This window comes from Myotis davidii, unplaced genomic scaffold, assembly GCF_000327345.1.
Source record: "Myotis davidii unplaced genomic scaffold, ASM32734v1 scaffold60, whole genome shotgun sequence".
NCBI classification, from domain to species: Eukaryota; Metazoa; Chordata; class Mammalia; order Chiroptera; family Vespertilionidae; genus Myotis; species Myotis davidii.
In genome coordinates this window covers 1,943,176-1,964,149 of record NW_006293007.1, presented here as the reverse complement: position 1 = coordinate 1,964,149, position 20,974 = coordinate 1,943,176, and the positions used below count along the sequence as shown (strand labels likewise).

Below are 20,974 nucleotides of genomic sequence, written 5' to 3'. Positions count from 1 at the left end.
TCCTCCTCCCGCTGGGCAGGGCTGGGAGCACGTGCTGTGTGCTGTGAGCTCTCCGGGAGGACCCAGCTGTGCTCAGGTCAGACATGGCCGCTGGCAGGAGGGTGAGTGGAATTGCCCAGCCGAGATTAGACCTAACCCAGCCGAAGAGGTTCCTAAGGGCGCCTCGAGGAGGCTGTGGGTGCCCATCCCCACTTCTCAGCCTCTTGGGGTCAATCCTGGACACCCTGTGTCCCAAGCTACCAGCCTGGATGGAGGCTCTTTCCTTCCCAACTGCTGAGCCAAAAAGCTTTGGTCCCCCCCGCCCCCCCCAGGGTGGGCAGGAGAGAGGGCCCCCGGCTCTCCCTGCAGGAGCGGGCCAGCTCTCCAGTGCCTTCACACCCCATTTAATCCAGCACCAGCCTGTGAGGTTGGGCTTGCCGGCGTTTCCAGGAAGAGGGGGCCAGGAGGGGGCTGGGAGACGTGTCCTCGGGTGTGTCACAGACCCTGTTAACAGTGTCCCCTCCCTGGGGTCCCAGGCAGCAGCTCCTTCCCCCTTAAAGCCCCCTGGCTTCTCTCGCCTCTTTCCTCTGAGAGAACCCAGGCAAATGCTAAAAACCAGGGTCCCCCACTCCCACTGTGAGCCCTGACGGTTACACATTACCGACAGGTTGGGTGGGAAGAGGGGTTGGGAGAAGTGTGGGGTTTTTATCAATTTCCTTGATAATTTATTTTCTTCCTGACTTAAATTTATGTTTATTCTATTTGGAATAAGTAATCTATTAATGTGGCAAAAAATAAAAATGCGGACAAAACCCAGACTGTGTAATGAAGGGGAAACCTGGTCCCCAGCACCTCCCCAGCCAGCACCCTCCCCCCACCCCTCCCAACCCCCCTGGAGCCCGGGGCTGTCTCAGTTCCTGGAAGACGTCGGGTATGTCCCCTGGGTGAGTCCCAGCCGTGGGAACACTCCACTCCTGCAGACGGTGGCCTAGGTACTGACTGTTCTTTGAACTTGACAGTTATCTTGGAGATGTGGCTCAAACGGCAGGCATTGATCCTCTGGAAGGTCTGGAAGGTCAGAAGTCACCTTCACTGGCAGCTCCGCAGGCCGCTGGGATTGAGGGAGGACCTTCCCAGCCTCCCCCTGATAGCAGGATCTTGTAACAGGCAGCGCCTCACCCCTGTGCACACTCCCTCTCCAGTCCTCTCAGCCTCCGTTTTGCAGCGGGGATGCCAGTGGGGAGGGGCCTGTCCAAGGGCACACGGCCAGTTCGTGCTGGGTCAAGAGCCCGAAGGCCTTCCTGGTCTGCAGCCCTCACCGCAGCCCTGCCCCGGGCCTGGCTATGCGCCACGTGGCCTGCCTGCACCTACAGCCCAGGCTGATCACCGAGTTCCCACGGCTGCAGTGACAGACACCCCGGATGGCACCCCAGCAGCACAGGGAGGGGCAGGAATCTTGGACAGGTTCGGGACCCACCCCATGTGCCCCTTGGTCTCGGCTTCCTTGCTGCTGTGCCTCCTTTACATGGCACCCACCGGCCCTCCCAGGGGAGGGTGTGTCCACTGTGATGACGGTGGAGGCAGTGGCCTCGGGGAGCTGGGCCAATACAGCCTTTTGCTCACCCCCCACACTGGGAAGCCCTCCTGTGGCCCCCACCCACCCAGCCCGGCTCTGCAGGCCTGCTGATGGGCATTGGGTGTCCAGCCCGCCCCAGGCCAGGAAGCTCACCTGAGCGGGGCGGTGGTGCTCCACATTAGGTGCTGCTGGGTGGGAGCCGTCCCCTGGCAGGCTGGCAGGGCAGGTCTGCAGTGCGGACCGTCCCTCCCTGGAGCTCCCTCGGTAGCTCTCAAGGTGTGGTGGGCTCCTCAGCCTGCTGGGAAGACCCTGAAAGCCACCCCTGGGCATCCAGGTGGGTTTGGGAAACAAAGTGGGCAGAATTGATGCCTGAGTGGATGTGAGGGGGTGAGAGGTGGGAGGCCACCATGACAGCCTCATCTGGCTTAAATGTCCCTGTGGATGGTGGGAGACAGGATGGGAAGGGGGATGGGTGGGGGTGGGGCAGCACAGTGAATAAATGGCTGAGTGGATAGATGAGGGCAGAGGCTGCTGAGCACAGGGCCAGGTTGGGTTTTGCCAGAGAGAGACAAGGGAAGGCCAGAATGTAGGAGGGCGGGAAGCTGGGACATGGAGCTGTGTGGGGCCGGATGGTGAGGTGATTGGCTGAGGGCACTGGGGTGCAGTCCCAGAGAAGCAGGAGTGGCAGCGAGAGAGCAGGACCCCAGGACAGAGACTGGGAGCTGCAGGTGTTGGAAACACGAGGTTTGGGGGTGGCCATGGCAGTGGCAGGTGGAGTGGGGTCATCAGGAGGACAAGGCCAAGGATGGACCATCCTGCAGACCAATGCTGAGGTCACCGGTGAAGATGGGTGGGGAGCCAGTGGCCAGCCTTAGAATGAATGGGGGGACGGGCGGAGTGGGGCTGGGATGGGGTGGATTTGGAGTGGAAGTGGGCTGAGGAGGGAGAGCCCACCCACCGCTCCTGCAATATGGGGGGGAGGGGGCGGTGAGAGAAAAAGCAGCCCGGCTTGGGGGGCTTCTGGTCCCTCTTCCCAACGCACACCAGGCCTTGACTTCACCCAGGACTAGACGGGGGTCCGGCCACCCCTCCCCTTGTCCAGGCCTCGCTCAGGTGGCCCCTCATGTAATGTCTCCCCTTTGGTCCTACAAGGGCACCGCGAGCGCAGCCCCTCCCTCCCGGCCTCTCTTGGGGGCCAGCCTGCCCCAGCCCCCCTTCTCCCCTCCGCCCAGCTTCTGCTGAGGAAAATGAAGCTTCCGACTGGCCCAAGGTCATCTGCCCTCTGCCTTGCCGAATCCCGAGGCCTTTCCCACTGGCTGGCCTCCCCGAGTGTCCCCTTAGCGGCTGGTGGCCCCACAGGTGCTGGAGGGCAAATGTGACCCCCCTCCCCCATCTTGTGGGTCCCCACGCTGGGCCCGAGCGTGTTTGCGGATGGCACGAAAGGCTGTGGGCGCCAAGGTGCAGGCTTCTAAGCCTCCCCCGCGGGACCCGGGCTCCGGACCCAGCCAGGCCTACGCAGATGGGTCCTGGCAGCCCCACGCCCAGCGCAGCGCGCCCCCACTTCACACTGGGGAGCGGCCGCAGCACAGCGCCCTCCGGTGGCGGAGGGGAAGGCGCACCCGCTGGTGCCGGCCCGGTTAGGGGTCTAAGGCCAGAGCAAAGGGGAAGCAACTCAGGCAGCGGAGGGGTGGGGATGGGAGGGCCGGCCCTGCCTGGGGGAGGCGCAGGGGGCTGGAGAGGCGCTCTGGCCACCAGCTTCACTGGTAAGCAACCTGTTGCAATTGATGGAAGAGCCAGAGCTTGGGCGAGGCCCCTCCCTGCGGTCATCCATCTTCTACTGTCTCCTCCACTGGATGGAATGCAGCTCCATTAGCACCGGAAAAGGCCTGACACATAACGGGCTCAGTAGCTGCTGAATGAGTGAACCTGGGAGCCAGAGGGTCCAGAAGCTTCGGGAGTGAGAAGCTGCGAGGGGGCTGAGATTGGAAAAGTAGGTCAGGGCTGGACTTGATCTGGTAGGAAGTGGGGAGCCCCTGTAGGTTCAGGTGGGCAGGGGAGACCCACGCTAGAGCCCCATTTGGGAGATTGCACAGCGCCGTGCGTCAGGAAGCTGGAGAGGAGCGGCTGGGCCAGAACAGGAGGGTGAGGAATGCTGGCGGTGGGGGCCCAGAGCCAGCGCCCCAGGCCGCCATGCTGGGAACCCATGGGAACTGAGGCCAGGGTGCCACTCCATCAGCAGCCAGGGCTTCTTCCCAAGGGGATTGAGATGAATTCTGGCTGTGGGCCAGAGGCAGCAGGAGCCAGGCAGGCCTGGGGTTTGACTTCCTGCTGCCTAGATCTTTGCCAATGACCCTCATCCATGACAGTCATATGAAATGGTGTTCACAGTGCCCGGCATGGTACTGGGGACAGTTAGGTCCCTAACACACGTCGTTACACCTACGTGGAGATGCTGGCAACTGTGGAATAGGGACAGTGGATGTGGGTGGGGGCAGGGTGCCTGCAATCTTTTCATCTAAAATCTGAAGATCACCAGCTCTTTGGCCCTTCACTCAGCAGCATCCTGCCAGCAGCCAGGGGAGTAAGTGCTTCTCTGCGTTTGCTTTTGGCTGAATCCTAGCTAGATACCGGTTTATTTTATCAAGTCTTCAGGAGCCTAAGTACAGCTAGTTAAGAGTTTCTTACTGGAGTTCCCGGAACTATCACTTGGGGTTGAGAATTTGCTTTCTGAAAAGTGGGTGAGCTTCTCATTTAAACTCTTCCAGTCCATCAGTCCACCCTGGAGCTGAGAGGCTGCGCTAAGGAAGCATTTCCTGCTGGTGAGACTGAATGAGTCCTGGAATTTCCATTCCTGGGCCACAAGGGAACCCAGGAGGGTCTGCCTCAGACCAGACAGGAGCCTCCGGCCAGGGGTACTGTGTGATGAAATGCAGGGAAAGCGGTGGCTTAGAGGCTTGAGGAACAAACAAGAACCACAGGCATTAAAAAGCTTAACATTATGCGTTTATTATATCTTATAGAGCCATGTTATTATACATGCTTGGTGCTTCAAACTGGATTACGTTAAATGTTTTTCTGGATGCAAAGCCATCTTGCTTGATGCTTGAGATGCGGATGCCTTAAATGCGATAATACTTCTGCATCTAAGACCTATGAGCTAAGGAAAAACCAAGGACAATTCCAGAAATGGCAAAAAACATTTAAGAAAAAGATGCACATGAGACGCAATGCTAAGTCCTCAAGCCAGGGCCTACAGAAGTTACCAGAAAGCGAATAAAAACAATTGTTCTATGAAAATGACTTGACCAATTACTAGCTGTAGATAATAAGAGCCTCCTAACAGTTACAGGTATTGTAGAAAAGGTGGTTTGGTATCGATACCTTTTCCCCTCCATGTAAAGTACATGCAGACATTGTGCAGTCCCCCCAACAGCGCAGCCAACAGAATACAGCACAATAACGGGCCCCTCCCCGTGACACCCCAATGCTGTTTCTTATGGAGTCTGAGTGTCCTTATAGAGAAGCATTCTCATCAATTTGCCACTTAGTGGAAAACCGTTGTGCTTTAGGATGAACGTGCTACCATCACTCTCACCCTGTGCAGATTCCCACATCCTGGCCAGAACCATGGGGCCAGGTGACCAGCTCATGGGAATTTGATTTACCTTCTTTTTATAAGAGGAGCTGATTAAGTATGTGGACAACATGCCACCTGCCCTCCCAGCTTACACCTCTCTGGCTCTCTGCTCACCACTTAGGCTTGGAGGCGACGAGAAGCCCACATGTGGAGGAGCCTGACCATTCCTGTCTGATGCTGCTGCTCTGAAAGGCCTGCACTGCATTGTCTTCGGCAACCAGGGACCTGAGCACAGCCCATGCAGTAACAATCAAAGTCAACCAAGGTCAATACGTTAGGGTGTAGGAGACCTAGCCACCCACTCAAGCAAAGCTTCTGAGCTGGCAAGAGGTGCCTTCACCTGCCGGTGGGTCCGAGGCCGTCCAGTGACAGGCAAGGCGCTGCCTTCGGAGCAGCTGCAAGGAAGCTCGTGGCGTGAGTATGGCATTAGTGGTGCCTGTCGGCAGCTTCAGTTCTCACCACCTTTTTGACCCCTGGATCCATGCTCTGGCTCATGGCCAGACGTCAAGAAAGCAGGAGGGACTTGGAGAATTTAAGATGAATAACATGGCTTCTTAAGCCATGAAATCCCAAATCAGTCAGATACAAGAAGTGATCAATTCTCTCTGCCTGTCATGGGGGTACAACAATCTGATTTTCAACCGAAAAGCTTCCGAGGGCCCAGTTTCCTGTGCCACAGACAAATCTGAGATAATTACAACAGGTAAGTTTTGCTGAGCAGACTGGGGGCAGAGCCGAAGCCCTCTGCCCACCACCCGCCCGACTTGCCCAGCGTCCCTCTGGGCTGCTGGCTGGCTGGAAGTGTCTCTTCTGTTTGTGAAGAAACAAACCAGAATCCTGCTGGGAACACTGGCAGACAGGGGGCTTCCTCTTCTGCCAAGGGTCTCACTTTACTCAAATTTAGTAAAATAAGTGACATGTAAAAGAACTGTACGTGAAAACCAGATAGAAAAATAATCTTGATATTCCTCAAATCCTCAGGTCTTGAATCTAGGCAAAGCACACAAACACCATATGAAACCAACAGTGTGAGTTCAATGTCACCCTGGAAAATAAATGTCACTCTGAGGCAACAGTTCTTTATACAAATATTATGCTTCCCCCTAACTTCACTACCAAAGAGGGGGGAAATAATAAGAAATCCAAAAATAGAAAACAACATCTTATTAAATGTAAACGTATCCTCTGGGCTCTTATATTACATATCCTACAAACATGCAAGTATCTCAGCTCAGATGTAGGAAAATATGTCTATCAGTATTACTTATAGATCAGGTTAACCCTCAAGACCACCAATTGACTCACTGTTCAAACACCATGTCCAAGTTTTGTCACGTACATCCTCAGCAAACTTAAGAGTTTTAACCACAGCGAACTGGGCTTCCGTTACCCCCAGTGAGAACGACTCTGCTCTTTAACTGTTGCTCACCTGCTTGTTCTCTATACCGGGGTTGAATGTTCCTTCAACAAGGAACTTGGACAGTACATTTCTTCAACCCCCCAATTACATTCCTTTCAGAAACCAACTCTGCAGATTGAGAGAAGATATATGAACAGAGTCAAGGGGGGTGATGACTATTTCACTCAGAGGGATGGAAGAGATGACCAAAGGCACCCCCCTAGGGGTCAAGGCACGGGAAGAGGGACCAACCTCCTCCAGGGTCCTGGGTCTGTAGGTCATAGGACATAGAGTGGCTCTCTGGACTGCCAGCATGTCCCCACAGCACAAGACTGCCCTGCTGTGGGCCGTTGGGGAAGGAATCCCAAGGACAGTGCCAGGACCAGGCTCCAGGGTGGTGCAATGCTGGGCATGGGTGATGCAGCTCCAGACCTCATATGCCCCCCAGGACCGCTTGCCTGCTGGCAGGGAGGGAAGGAATGGTTGCTCACACCACGGGCACCTGAGGAGGCCTCTGCCCCAGGTCTAGCCAGAGAAGTACTCTGGGCGCTCAGCTTTGAAGGGGAGCTCCACGATGGCTTACCTCGCTCCCGACTGCCAGGTACAGCCACTCCTGGCTTATCGAGGGGACAGCTGGGCTCTTCGGATTAACTCAGTTCCAGCAAACTACTCACTCAATGGAAAACAGATTCTGAACAAATAAAAAAATTGTCTCAAGTTAAATTTTTCATTTATGAATCAGAAGGCACTTCAAAATTCCGGAGAGCCAGTGTCACTGCTCCTGGGCCACCAATCCTGCACAAGACTGGAGGAGGAGCTGGAGACAGGGCTACGTTTCTGACCTGACGGTGCCCTGGACATCAGTTGAATAAATCTGGTTCAGCTAGTTTGTCGAGCACACAGCACAAAGACACACGGATGTTTGCATTCTGAGTAAATGGGATTTTGCTGTATTGTGGCAGTTTATAAAATATTCGCATGGGTCTGATATTTGACTTGAAGTAAAATTCAAAAAATCATAACGGTACATTTAAGAGGTCACAATGTGAGAGGCAAAGTACTCATTGAGTACAATTCCCTTAATCGAATCACCTTGCCAATCAGTACTCAGTGTCCATTTAGAAGCAGAAGATTAAGCTGCTGGCGCTCAACTGCTACACGTGCTAGCACTGAGGACTCCACCGCCAAAGGCCCCAAGGCTCTCACCACACAGCATAACCAGGGCCTGCCTCTGGCTGGGCGAGGACCCGCTGGAGCCACCCAGAGGGCGGCCTGAGCACTGGACACCTGCTTGTCCCTGCCAGGTAACACCTTACCTTGAGAACACAGGCCAGGGTGCAACTGTCAGTCACATCTGTGCTGGGGAGCGCAAATCAAAACCCAATTGCCAAAGGGCCCGGCTGGGAGTCCTCTGAGGTAGTTCCTTAGCTCGGGATGCCTGTACCTGCACTCAGGACTCAGTCCCCGCGGGGAAGTACTGAAATACCCATGCACTGCTTTCATCATAAGTCACTGTAATTGAGTGCAAAATAAAGGAAACTTGAGTTGCTTTATTTAGCTTCCAATTTCTGGGAGGCTCAAGAATTATAATTATTCTGGACAACAAAAGGAAATAAGACTGTGCTTACAGATCTTTTCTGCCATATTCTTTCTGTAGGATTGCTATTTTATTGTTGCCCTTTCTGTTACATGGATGTACACACCAGGTGTTAAAAGGTACAATACATTCTACAACTGAGCACCACTTTCTGTAACTGAACAGGCAAAGAGATTACACTGAACATCAGCATCTGGCAGTATTTTTCGGAAAAAAAAAATGTGACTAAAATGGGTTTAAATTGATTAACACTATTAAATCACATCTAATATTTGATACTACATGATTCAATACAGCTATACGATACAATTATACAAAATGTGTTAACATCAAAGAATACAACCAAAATTAAGATAGCAAACAAAACCTATATAACTTTTTTTTACAGGAAAATACTTTTGAAGTATGCATGTAACTGCCCATTCTTTTAAAGAAAATCTACTGCAAGCAAAGTTATCAACCTCCAGAAAAATCACACATAGCATTACTAAGCATATCCCCAAAAAGTGTACAATATGCACACTTGGAAAATACAAAATTAAAAAAATTGTAAGCAACAGGTGAGCTTCATATTTATAAGAATGTGAAAAGAAGTCCCATTTTTAGCACTGTTGTATAAAGAATTGTCTTTTGATGCAAAGTTCATGACTTGTCCTCCTGTTGGGACCACACTTTACAAAACACCGTGTTTTCGAAACGAGATTACAGAGCTAGATAGAGTCATATCTTAGCAATGTCATCTTATTAAAGTTTTTTAAATTTTTACTACTTTATCAAAACATGTCCCTTAGGTGTGTAGGATTCATTTTTAAAATTCTTTCCTAGAAACAATATACAAAGGAGAGGCATAGTTATTCCCAAACACACTCCTGGAAGATGCTTCCCGAGGTCTAGAAGGCTCTTCTCTCTCGTCTTCTCACTGGTTGTTTTTGGCCTTTGCATGTGTTAAGATGTGGGATTTCAGATTAGTCGACTGAGCAAACTTCTTATTACAACCATCGAAGGGGCACACATAGGGCCTGTCTCCGGTGTGGATTCGCACATGTGTGCGCAAATTGAAGTCCAGTGAAAAGCGTTTCCCGCAGCCTTCGAACGTGCACTGCCGGGAGAGACCAGAGAACCTGCTCAGTGACACAAGGACCCGCCGCTGCGCTGGAGGGCAGCTTACTTCTTTGACCTCTTTTCTCCCTGCCCAGGGGAAATCTAGCTGTTCTAGTATTAGTGGGCATGGAGCTCTAGCTCTGCAGGAACTACTCCTAAGACCCACAGGAGCGCCCTCCTAAACCATCTGAATACAATATAAGAGAAACACTTGCATCTCTCTAAATAGTATGTTATGGTCCTAAAACTTAAGTACAAAAAAACAGGAAAGCTTCTGGTGCCAAATCAAGAACCAGGTCAGGTTTACTGTCTGTCCTGGGAGTTTGTTCCCTTGTTCATGGGCTTCTAAAATGAGACAAAGTGTTAACTGTACTTAATCACGTACAGTAAAATTTTAGAAGTTCCCTGCCAATTAGTGATTCAATATACTACTAACTACCCAAATTAAACTGCTTTGACCCCACAGTGGATGCACCCGAAATTTAGTTTTGGGCTTGCTCTTGAGCAATGCTTTCTCCTGATGTGTCGGACACTACAATGGTCTCCAGTATGTCACAGAGCAGCCCTCCTGTGACAGGACACCAGGCCATCTCTCCCTGAGCTGGAGCTGCCTGCCTACACTCGAGGTGTGTGGAGGGTGGGGGGTGGGGGAAGGGGAGGGGAGGGACTGGCTCTACCTGAAAGGGCTTCTCTCCAGTATGAACCAGTTGGTGCCGTTTTAGTTTTGAGCTCTCGACAAAAGCTTTGCCACACTCTGCACAGACGTGGACTCGGGGGCCGTGGGTGTGCAGGTGCTTTCTCATGGCAGAGTTATCCCTGAACATCTTTGTGCAGCCCTTCGAACAGAGAGAGAGGCTTAGCGGTTCACACTGCAAAGTGCGCAAAGGGTCAACCACTGAACAGCCTTCACTGACACATTCAAACAAAACAACCCCAGCCCCATTTAATTTTACTTAGTATTACAGCAGAAATATTAAAATATTTAAGACAAAAAACAGACAGCTGAAAAAGGCCTTATCATTTAATGTAAACCCTTGTTTTACAGATGAGGAAACTGAGGCTTAGAGATGTCTTTAAGTAGACTTGCCCAAGGTCACACTACTAGTAGCCGAGATGGGAGTAGAACCCAACACCCTGGCTTCCAGCTATACCACCGCTGCCTCACCCAACTCCGTCCCCCACATGAAGTAACAGAAGCCCTGGGAAATAAATGGAGTTAAAATGACGGCAGTCCACCACTACCTTTGGTGGGCCCCACATTCTGTGCTGCAAGAATGGGCTGTCATTCTCCATCGCCTACTGTTCCCTCTTCTCTCTTTGCCTCTTTCCCCTTCTTGACAGAGAAAGAAGCAAGAGGGTCTCCAAGGAATGGCAACTACAGAAGAAATTTATTTTGTGAGACACTAGGAAAAGAAGCAGGCAAACTGATACGAGAGCGGGGGCGGCAGATGGGAGGGTGGCGCTCAGAGAAGCATGTCCTGCCCAATTTCTTCTGCAGTTGTTGCCCAGTGATGGAGTGGGTGGGGGAAATGACAGACAGCACAACAGAGGACAGCACAAGCCAACCAGTGGACAGCTTCACAGGCAGAAGGGCGGGCAGGAAAAGCCACAGTTTTTTCACCTTGACCCCTAGGTTGAATTTCCATTTAGAAAATGGGATTTTAAAGAAGTAGACAGAGAAGCTAGAGAGATGGCAGGCACTCAAAGGCAGAACTGTTTTCAAATGCTTATCTATATTTTGGCCCCAGTGAATATCACTTTACATTTCAAACTCTCCACATGAAGAGCATTAAAAAGAACAAAGAACTCGTGAGTTGCATAGTCATTAGTCATTAGAGGTGACACCTCAAAGCTAAATTTGTCCTCCAATCCTTCATTTTAAAAAATCATGCCAAAACCGGTTTGGCTCAGTGGATAGAGCGTCGGCCTGTGGACTGAGGGGTCCCGGGTTCGATTCCGGTCAGGGGCATGTGCCTGGGTTGCGGGCACATTCCCGGTGGGGGATGTGCAGGAGGCAGCTGATCGATGTTTCTCTCTCATCGATGTTTCTGACTCTCTCTCTACCTTCCTCTCTGTAAAAAATCAATAAAAAATATATTTTAAAAAAAATCATTCCATTCAAAAATTCTGCCCTTTGTTTTTCTGCACCTGTGTGATTTTCTGTTCATTTTGCATCCAACTAAGTTTGAAACTGACCCAAGCCAATACCTCAAAGTATCTTTTTGGGCTATCATTTTATTTTAAAGACTAAATCACATTTGAAAACAATTAAGTACCTCTTTAGTAACACACAATTAATAGAGTAAATTAAGCTTACTTTAGCAACATTCAAAATAACCCCCAAATTCCTATAACACACCTACAGTCCCAATAAAGTCCATGGGTGAGCACACAACCCAATGTCTAAAACTGACTTGTTAATGATCCAAAAAGAAATAAAATCCTAACATATATTCAATATATAGTAATAATAAAAAACACTGGTGCCCTATAGTAACCCCATTTTAATAGTATTTAAATTTAAGTGGCCTTTACTGAACAAAACTTACATTACAAAATATGGTCTCTTGAATTTAGACATCAAAGATTATATAGCTCCTCACTTAATCTCAAAAAATATGAAAACAAATAAAAAGTACAAATTTCTTATAATCTCTCTAAAACTTCATTGACAGTCTAATGAACACTTTTCCCTAGCGTTACTTACTTTATGAGGGCAAGCTATTGTTCTTGGAGCATCATCTTCTTTAATTTTTCTTGGCTTCATTCTTACCAAAAGAAAAAAAGAGAGAGAGAGAGAGAGATTTGTAGGAGTGGGTAGACTCGACTGGCATAAATCATATAGTCCCTAAAATGTTTTCCTTACAGGTCCAAAAGCTAAGATTACAATATGCCTCCGTGAAGGGGAGGGATGAGACAACTCACATTCAGAATACCTATGCGTGTGAAGCTCTTCCCACTGGCCAGAAAAGAATGCGGATGTTCAGAATGTTCAGAAAGACCGGGTTGCTGCCTAGGGTCGCAATGCTAATGAGCTGGTGGGGCAGTTTAGGATGGCCAGGCTGTGATCTGTGTGACTCAAATATCTGCTCCTTCCACGGAACTCTTTAAAAGATACAAAAGATCAGCAGCCCAGATAAACAGGAAATCAGGAGTGAAACAATGTATCCAAGAGCAGTTGCTGTCATAGTAAGGCCGCCTTATACCCTGAGAAACAGATATGGGAGGCTCTTAAAAACATATACACCCTCCCTCCCCCCGCCCAGTCTGGCTCAGTGGATAGAGCGTCGGCCTGTGGACTGAGGGGTCCCAGGTTCAATTCCGGTCAGGGGCATGTGCCTTGGTTGCGGGCACAATCCCAGTTGGGGGTGTGCAGGAAGCAGCTGATTGATGTTTCTCTCTCATCAATGTTTCTGGCTCTCTATCCCTCTCCCTTCCTCTCGGTAAAAATACATTAAAAAAAACAAAACAAAACACCCCCAAACACAAAAGAACAAGCACATGTCCCAGCCTGTGTGGCTCAGTGGTTGAGCATTTATGAACCAGGAGATCATGGTTTGATTCCCGGTCAGGACACATGCCCTGGTGCATGTGGTGTGTGCAGGAGGCAGCCAATCAATGATTCTCTCTCATCAAAGATGTTCTCTCTCCCTCTCCCTTTAAAATACAAATACTAAAAAATATAGTATTTGTGTTCCTAACACAAATATACACAAATACTGAAAGAAGGGAGGGGATCCACTCATATTGACAGAAATGACCTTTGAGATCACAGATGGGTGTAATAGCTCTGGAAGGGAACCTGACTGCTGTAACTAGTGTTGGCTGCTGCAGGAGCCCCCGAGGGACTGGTGGACAGGTGGGAACACCCATATCTCTTCATCCTGCTTAATTTTTAGCACACTATTGGTTTTTAAAAAAATAAGAGCATTTCTTTAAAAGGACAGAGATGCCTGGCTCTGCTTGCAAGGGAGGGAGTGCAATGAGAGTACTAATCTGTGGGCAGCCAGATTGAGCCCTGCATGGAAGTACTATCCAGAGAGCTTACTGAGTGGGTAACTTACCTACCTGCTATTTCCACTGAACCAACACTTGGTCTTTTGTCAAAACTTTCTCTCCAAATATTCCCTACAGATCTGTGTGTGGTGGAGGGGTGAGAAATTAAGAGTTCCTAGAAAAAAGATGTAAACCTCTGGAACAGGTGTTCTTTCTGTCCCTAGTTTTGCCATCTCACGTTCCTACAGGAGGATACGTATTTAATGAACAACTAAGTCACTGATTCCTCACCAAGAGCCAATTGACCACCACCTTTTTATTAGAGTTTTGCTGTCATCTTTGTAATTGCAAAGGCCCTAACAACATCCACATTCACCCTTCATCTGGGATAAGGACTAGCTTCTTACTTTATAGCCTAACTCAGGAATCACCTAAACTTTCCATGCCGTGGAGGAGCAGAGGTGGAACAATTTATCTGGCAGCTATAATTTATCTCTAAGGCATTTGTTCAAGACTGTACAAATTTCCTATTTTACATGACATTTTCAGTCTAATATCTCCCCCCCACTACCCCAACCTTGTAGGTACTGGGCCTTTCTTGTACTTAAGAGAATTACAACATCAATTAGCAAATATTTTCTAAGTGCCTGTTGTGTACAAGGGCTCTGAACTAGCCTTTGTTATTTTAAATACCACTCAATCCTAGAGTTTGGTTGGGTTTGAGTTCACAAAACTAAATAGGACAAAAATTTGATGCCACTGCGCCACCTGGAGGTTATATCAAAGTATGAAAAACTACAGTAATTTATATGAAAGGGCTCTATTCCAAATATCAATTAAAAAGACTAAATAAGGCCCTAGCTGGTTTGGCTCAGTCGACAGAGTGTCAGTCGGTGGACTGAAGAGTCCTGGGTTTGATTCCAGTCAAAGGCACATGCCTGGATTGCAGGCTCGATCCTCAGTAGGGGGTGTGCAGGAGGCAGCCAATCAATGATTCTCTCTCATCCTTCATGTTTCTATCTCTATCTCTCCCTCTTCTTTCCTCTCTGAAATCAATAAAAAATATATATTAAAAAAAAAAAGACTATATCAAGAACCAAGCTCAGTCTTCCCAAGTATGCATGTTTTTACCTTTGATGACCCCACTGACGTGTTCTAGGTCTGGACTCTAGAGATAGCTACACCACTGTTAGTGCCTAAATTCATTAAATGGTCCTCACCTAAAGAGGGTCAATTTTACTGCCTGCAAATTCTCTCGATAAATCATTTTTTTAAAAAAATGCCCATTGGAATAACAAAGAAGTCCTACAGACAACCTTTTCCCTGACCCACCCATCTCGGGGTCTGAATGTGGCAGCAGTGGAGATCCCTGTACCAGGAGGGCAGGTGTGGCTCAGCTGAGTTTCCAACCCCATACACTTTCTTAGATTATTCCTAGGAACTGCATTTTTAAAAACATGGTAAACTTTAAATATACACAAAAGTAAAGAGAATGGTGCCGTGTACCATTTACTCAATTCTTTGAATTTTTAAAAATGCTATTTATTGAGTGTTCTTTTTCCTTAAATGTCATTTTCAAAATGTGTGCCAAGTTTAAAATGCATTTGGACAAAAAGGAAGTGGAAGGTGTTTAATTGCAGCCACTCAAGCTGCTTGGCAAATCACCCTGCTTCACTCAGAGCAGTGAATGAGGCAGTAGATGCTGGTAACTTTTACACTCTATTCCAATGCAAACACTGGGAAAAGGTCATTTCCCAAAGAAGTATACTTAGACTGAAAGAGTTTTGTTTTGTGAATAAAGACTAAAATATTCACAGCACCAATTTATATATAACTTGCAAACAAAAATATATATAGTCTATATTTGAAATCCAAAAATTATAAAAAAGGCTAAAATCACATATCACCATTTTGAATATCTTCTTGACTTGCCCAAAGTAGTCAGAAGTAGCCAAGACTGGAGTTTTCATGGACTGTGATACTTTACAAAGATCTTTTGATCCAAAGACAACAATGACAACACCAAAGGCACTACAAATGAGACGGAATGGGATGTGCGACTTGATGCTGACTTCTACTAGTTTCACGACCTTGAGCAAATTACTTAACTTCTCAGCCTCAGTTTCTTACTCTGTAAAAAGGTATAATGCTGCCTACTTTAGAGCTGTGAAGGTTAAAAGTTGCACATTAAACTCTTGGGAAATGATAGCTATTATTATCACCGTCTGGTTGTGTGCTAAATGGACCTAGCTAAAAATGAGTTAATTCCTTAAATATAAATATAAATGTAAATATAAATATAAATATATATATGCCAGTAATACTTAACAACCCAGGTCTAGTGCTCCACTGAACCACCCTTTCAACTAAAGGACTGTGAGACTGGAGAAAAAGGCCTCCTCAACGTGTTAGAAATTATATGAGGAGCCAAGTGTCAACAAGAGATGTTTCCTGTTCAATTAACATGGAGAACCCGCTCCCTATGACATGACTGGTTTTATGCTGTCTGATTCTTCATCTGTGGAAGGAAGACATGGTAAAGATTGGACTCCAGGACCAGAAACTGTAGGAATTTCCTGGTGCAATTTCTCCTGCAGGGCACTGAGTAAACGAGAAGTTCCAGTCAAGTTAAATCTGCAATGTCCCCAAGCTGAGATTACATTTCTAAAGCAATGATTCTTGAATAAAAATAAGCCTCTTGCCTGCAAAAGAAGCTTTCTTGACTTTAGACTGGAACCACCAATTGTGCTGAAAGGACAGAGGTTTCTGTGTATACAGCTAGCGTTTGCAAGCATGGTAAAGAACTATACAAGGAATAATGCTGCCTTAGACAAGTGTGACGACATTTGTTAAATGAATTATCTCCTAAATAACAGTGCATATTCATGTGATGATACTGAAGAGATTTAAGGTACTTTCAGCTCCATGATCACACTTATGTTAATCCTGTGATTAAAGTCTCAGGGTGGGAAAAGAACAACAAAATAACCAACCTGGGACTAACTTAAGCACTCTATTCTGATCTTTCTAGACCAAACGTTTCCAAAGGGCTAACTTTAGTTAATGAAAAATGCACAAAAGTTGTCCATTTAATCAGGAAATAGTATTTGCCAGGTCCCACCCACTGACCCTTTTGGAAGTATTTACTAAAAAGACATTTCAGGAAATAAGTGACCCATAGCCCCACCTCTCAAATACCATGACTTCCAAGTGTAAGTCATTATTTGCACTTGCCCACACACTAACTGACTTACTAAGCAGTCTAGAGTCAGTGCAGCAGGAGCCTGAAACATCCTGTGGTCTGTTGCAAGTCCAGTGCAGAATCCCTGCACCCAGTATATGAAGGAGAGAAAAGAGCAGCTAACACACCTCCTTAAGCCAACAGCCAAATTACAAGAGGAAGTGGATGAAGAGTGGAGGCCAGCAAAACAAGTTCTGTGGATCTTTAGAAGCAAACAAGATGTGGTCTGGACCCAACAGTTTGAAATTTGGTGCCTTCAGCTTTCAGAGTCTCAGTCACCAATTCTGGGGACTCTGGGAAATCCCATTCAGCTGTTGTCACTCACACTCTCAAAATAGGGCATTCCAGGCTCAATATTTCTCACCACCACTACTGTCCAATTAGAGATTTGTTCCGTTTTACATGATCTTTTCAAGATACCATGGGAAATGGGGGTGAGAATGAGCCCAACCCTATACACTTCATATACATGGTCAAGGTGAAGCAAGATCTCATTCTGTTGTATATAAATGAAATATTTAGAAGGTTGGCCCTAACAGAAGTAAACCCATGCTATATTCAGGTGATCATGTAAATACTACTTACTACAGAATTTAACTCTGTGCCAGGATCACACTGCTTGCTCTAGAAGTCCAAAGGAGTAGCTTCAGGCCCACAAGAACCTTCTCCTACAGTCAGTCAAATGAGCCCCCCTCAAATACTGTCAGTAGTTTGCCCCATTTTTATGCCATTGCTTTCCCTCATCCTGCCCCTTTCAGGGAGTTTCTGATTTATCTTTTCATTTTTAGAAGACTCCCATACTACCAAAATCTTCTAACGTCTTACTCATTCTGTCCACTACTGAATGAGATAGACTTTTCTTATAGCAATTCTCACAACCCACAGACTTCCTGTACTAAACTGCCTCTTGCAAAGCTCTCTTCTTGGTTTTCTTTTCACTGTATTCTTTAGGAAGTCTTCCTTTTGATGTTCACTCTCATTTTACTAGAATAGATACTCAAGTAACCTCCTTGAAAAGCATGCATGCTACAGAAACCAAATCTTGTATTTGATCGATAGGTTTGCTGGATCAAGAATTCTACGTTTATAATGTTTCCTCAGAAACCTCAAAACACTGCTCCACTGTCAGATGATTTCTTGTTATCTATTGCTGTTTAAGAAGTCCCAATCATTCTTTTATAGATGAGCTATCTTTTCTCCCTCAACGTTTTTAGATTCTTTATCCTTAATGTTCTGAAATTTCATAAATGGTAGCTTTAAGATAGCTGGTACCTGGGTCCTCAGAAGGAAGGTCTTTGGGAGCCCTGATACAGAGGCGTAAACCACTTGGGGAAACACAGAGGCTTCTATTCCACAACAGTGACACATCCCTCCTGGGTTTAGGGCTGAAAGACCCTGGGTTTTCTGTTCAGAGAACCAGGGGCAGCTTCCAGATCAGCTGCTGATTCTCCCGGAAGGTGAGCAGTGCCAAGGGTTGTCCACTGCTCGCTACCCACAGGTACTCTTTCTGCAACACTCCCTGCTCCTTCAAGAGGTCACATCACAATGGACATTTTAGTGCTGCACTCCTTCCTCCTTCGGCCCCCTGCAGACTCCTGGCTCTCTCCATGCTGTGCTCACCTACCCGAGTCTCCTCCTCCTCACCTGCAAGATCCTCTGGTCCTTCCCTGGTTCCTCTTACTCTCTGAATACCAGGACTTTCCCAGGACTTCCTGCAGAATCTTTTCCCTCCAAAACCTCTCCCTCAGAGAGCTGACTTACCTAACACTTCCAGGCTTTCAGCCACTCCTCATCAGCCCCAATTTCCCAAAACCACCTCAAGTCCAGAATGGATGTTTCATTAGTACCTAAAACCAAACGCTGCCTACCCTGAATCCCAGACCAGCAACTTCTCCCCATTTCCCATCATCTAAGGAGAAAAGATTAAAAAAAAATTTTTTTTATTTGTTTTCTTTTTTATAGCGAGAAAAGGGGAGTGGGAAAGAGAAATATAGATGAGAAACACTGATTAGCTCCCTTCCACACACCCCCTACCTGGAATCGAGCCCGTAATCCAGGCAGTGCCCTGACTGGGTATTGTTGAACCATCAACCTCTCAATGCATGGAACAATGTTCAATCAACTAAGCCACACTGGCCAGGGCAAGGAGCAAAGCTTTTTATCTCCCTTCCCACTATCTCGTGTCATGTTTACTCTTTCACAGCACCCTATCTCCCAGGCACACCTGACTGCTTACTGTTCTCTGATTATATACTGGATATGGAATGTGTGCACCATGATTTAGCATGCTGCCCACCACAGAAACCCCACCTATCCATCAAAGCTCACTGCTCTTAAGGCCCAAATCAAATGCCACTTGCCACAAAACTTTCTTTGACCCCAGTGTCTCATTATCTCTAGCCCTGGGGTAGGGCCTATATCACATCTCATAGATTCTGAGTACCATAAGGAAGAGGTGACTAACTTTAAGAACACATGGCAATATTAAACATTGGCACAACATTTGCCCTAATCTCCCCCAAATTTCTAATCTCACTAATGACTATGTATCCTATAGATTCCATCTATATTTGTCCTGGGGTGGAAGGTGGCTAATATTTGACACAGGCCTGCATTTAAAATATGAATGGCAGTTTAATAGCTGGAACAATGTCATTAACCTGAGTCCCGAGTCTTAACTTTTTTGTTAAGCCATAACAAACTAGAAATAAATTAATGTGTATATTTTTCTCTATAACTAGTTTCACTGGACAGAACAGTGTTGAAACCCTTGTTAAAACATAATGGAATTCTTAAACTCATTTATGAACATGTGGGGAAACTGAGACTCCAAATGGCAAGAGGTCGCCCACCGTGTTTTTGGCAGGCCTGGAGGAGACACTGGGAGACTCCAGGGCCTCCAGCTCCTTCCTACTCCACTCTGCTCTCGAGAGAAAGAAAAAAAGGTGCCCCACTCTGTCCTTAAGACAGTAGCATCACAGATTTCTTCCTGACCCAGCCCTTAAATTTCCTGGGTGGGTCCAGGCTCCATTCAGGCAGGGAAAAGAGGATGCTCTTCTCTAGAGTTTATTAGTCATTTCATTTTACTTAAAAGTTTATATCTCTGTAAAAACTGCCCAACAATACTGGAAAATAAATAATGTAAAAAGGGCAGAGGCTTCTATAGGGAGCTCAGCCTGTTTCAGGCAAAACAAACATCCAATGGATTCAGACCTTCCTTGCTGCTCACCTCTTTATAGTCATAGGGTCCCAGGCATGAATACCTGAACTCTTCCTGTCCCACCAGCTTACATTAACAAAATGATGGGAGTTTCCCTAGTGCCCCAGTGAATCATGAACGCATGAAATCCTCTCTTGTGGTCAGCTGTACAAAGTAGTACAGACCCAGGTCTCCTGCGGCTTAGCCCAAGACAACACACTGCATATGAAACTTACACGAGCAGGCCAGTGGATGGTATAAAGATATCCATTTCCAAACAAATTATGTCCAATTTATTTAATCACAAGCAATGTCATTTATGGAATTAAAGAGTATTTACTTCATCTTATTGTCTTCAAGGATCTAAAAGGGTGCCACTCACATTAACAGTATAGTTACTATTAAAAATGAAACCAACTGCTTTTGTTTTCAAATGTTTCCCTAGAGCAAAAATACAAACCACCATTGTAACTCAGGCACACAAAATACAGCTGCCAACACTTAAGTAAGATGAAAAGAAAGTTCTTGTAACTTACCTAGCAAATTCTGCCAGTTGTTTGGGATCTGAGAGGTCAATGCCAGGTATCCCTCCAGGAGGAAGTTTCTTTCCTGTCATGTACTCTGAATAGTCAGGAGGTGAGTTCTCGCCAATGATCTGTTCTTCAACCACCGTCTCATGGTCAATATCTTTTTTTTCATCTGAAGCACACCAAAAGATGATCTTAGCTAAGTAAAAATGTCTATGTGGGCAAATACATTTTAAAAACTATATAAAGTGTTTTCATTAGCAGCTTCTTAAATGGGAGATTTATAGCCACAACTCAATTTCTTAAGCACCCAGTCTTTTTTCCTTAATCTCTTAAAATCCCATTTTTGCTTGAAGGTCACCAAAATCTTCAACGCTCCTTCCCAGCCCACAGGGCGGTTCCCCAGCACCTGCTTCCCTGGATTCATCCACTTCCCTCTCTGGCTTATGTTCAGCTTCTTGCTTCTCCTACCACCTCTCTCAGAGTTCTGCTTTTGGTCTACCCACACATTTCCTGTTAACCACCAACACTGCAACAAGTCTCACTTTATAGCCTTCACCTTAGGTAGACTCCTGCCTACCTCTCCAGCCTCCTTATTCTTTTCACTCTTCTCTCCTCACTCTGCTCAGCTCCATTGGCCTTTTAGTTCCTCAAATGCACCATGGCTCAGCGCCTTTCCTCTGCAACTCACTCTTGACTTCGACTTATAACCACACCTGTGT

At 47.0% G+C, this 20,974-nt stretch overlaps 1 protein-coding gene across 2 annotated transcripts; it reads right to left on the bottom strand.

The window, feature by feature from the left end:
- Window positions 1-8,121: 8,121 nt before the first annotated feature.
- Window positions 8,122-20,464, bottom strand: YY1 (YY1 transcription factor). Of its 2 annotated transcripts, none has more exons than XM_015565820.1 (4): window positions 20,262-20,464; window positions 11,997-12,057; window positions 9,967-10,125; window positions 8,122-9,287 (listed from the first exon to the last, which is right to left on the bottom strand). In XM_015565820.1, exons 1-4 carry the CDS (start codon window positions 20,339-20,341, stop codon window positions 9,105-9,107), a joined length of 483 nt encoding a protein of 160 aa, XP_015421306.1. In that variant the 5' UTR covers window positions 20,342-20,464; the 3' UTR covers window positions 8,122-9,104. The 2 variants fall into 2 exon arrangements, with proteins under 2 accessions (XP_015421306.1, XP_015421305.1); XM_015565819.1 differs by lacking the exon at window positions 20,262-20,464 and adding an exon at window positions 10,532-10,664.
- Window positions 20,465-20,974: the final 510 nt, after the last annotated feature.

What these genes read in the sequence shown, in the direction of transcription:
- YY1 (XM_015565820.1), bottom strand. Translation starts at nt 20,341, where the DNA reads ATGACAGGAAAGAAACTTCCTCCTGGAGGGATACCTGGCATTGACCTC. An exon ending in CAACTGGCAGAATTTGCTAG is followed by an intron (nt 12,058 to 20,261) that starts GTAAGTTACAAG and finishes TCTTTTGGTAAG; the next exon opens with AATGAAGCCAAGAAAAATTA. An exon ending in CAATAGCTTGCCCTCATAAA is followed by an intron (nt 10,126 to 11,996) that starts GTAAGTAACGCT and finishes CTCTGTTCGAAG; the next exon opens with GGCTGCACAAAGATGTTCAG.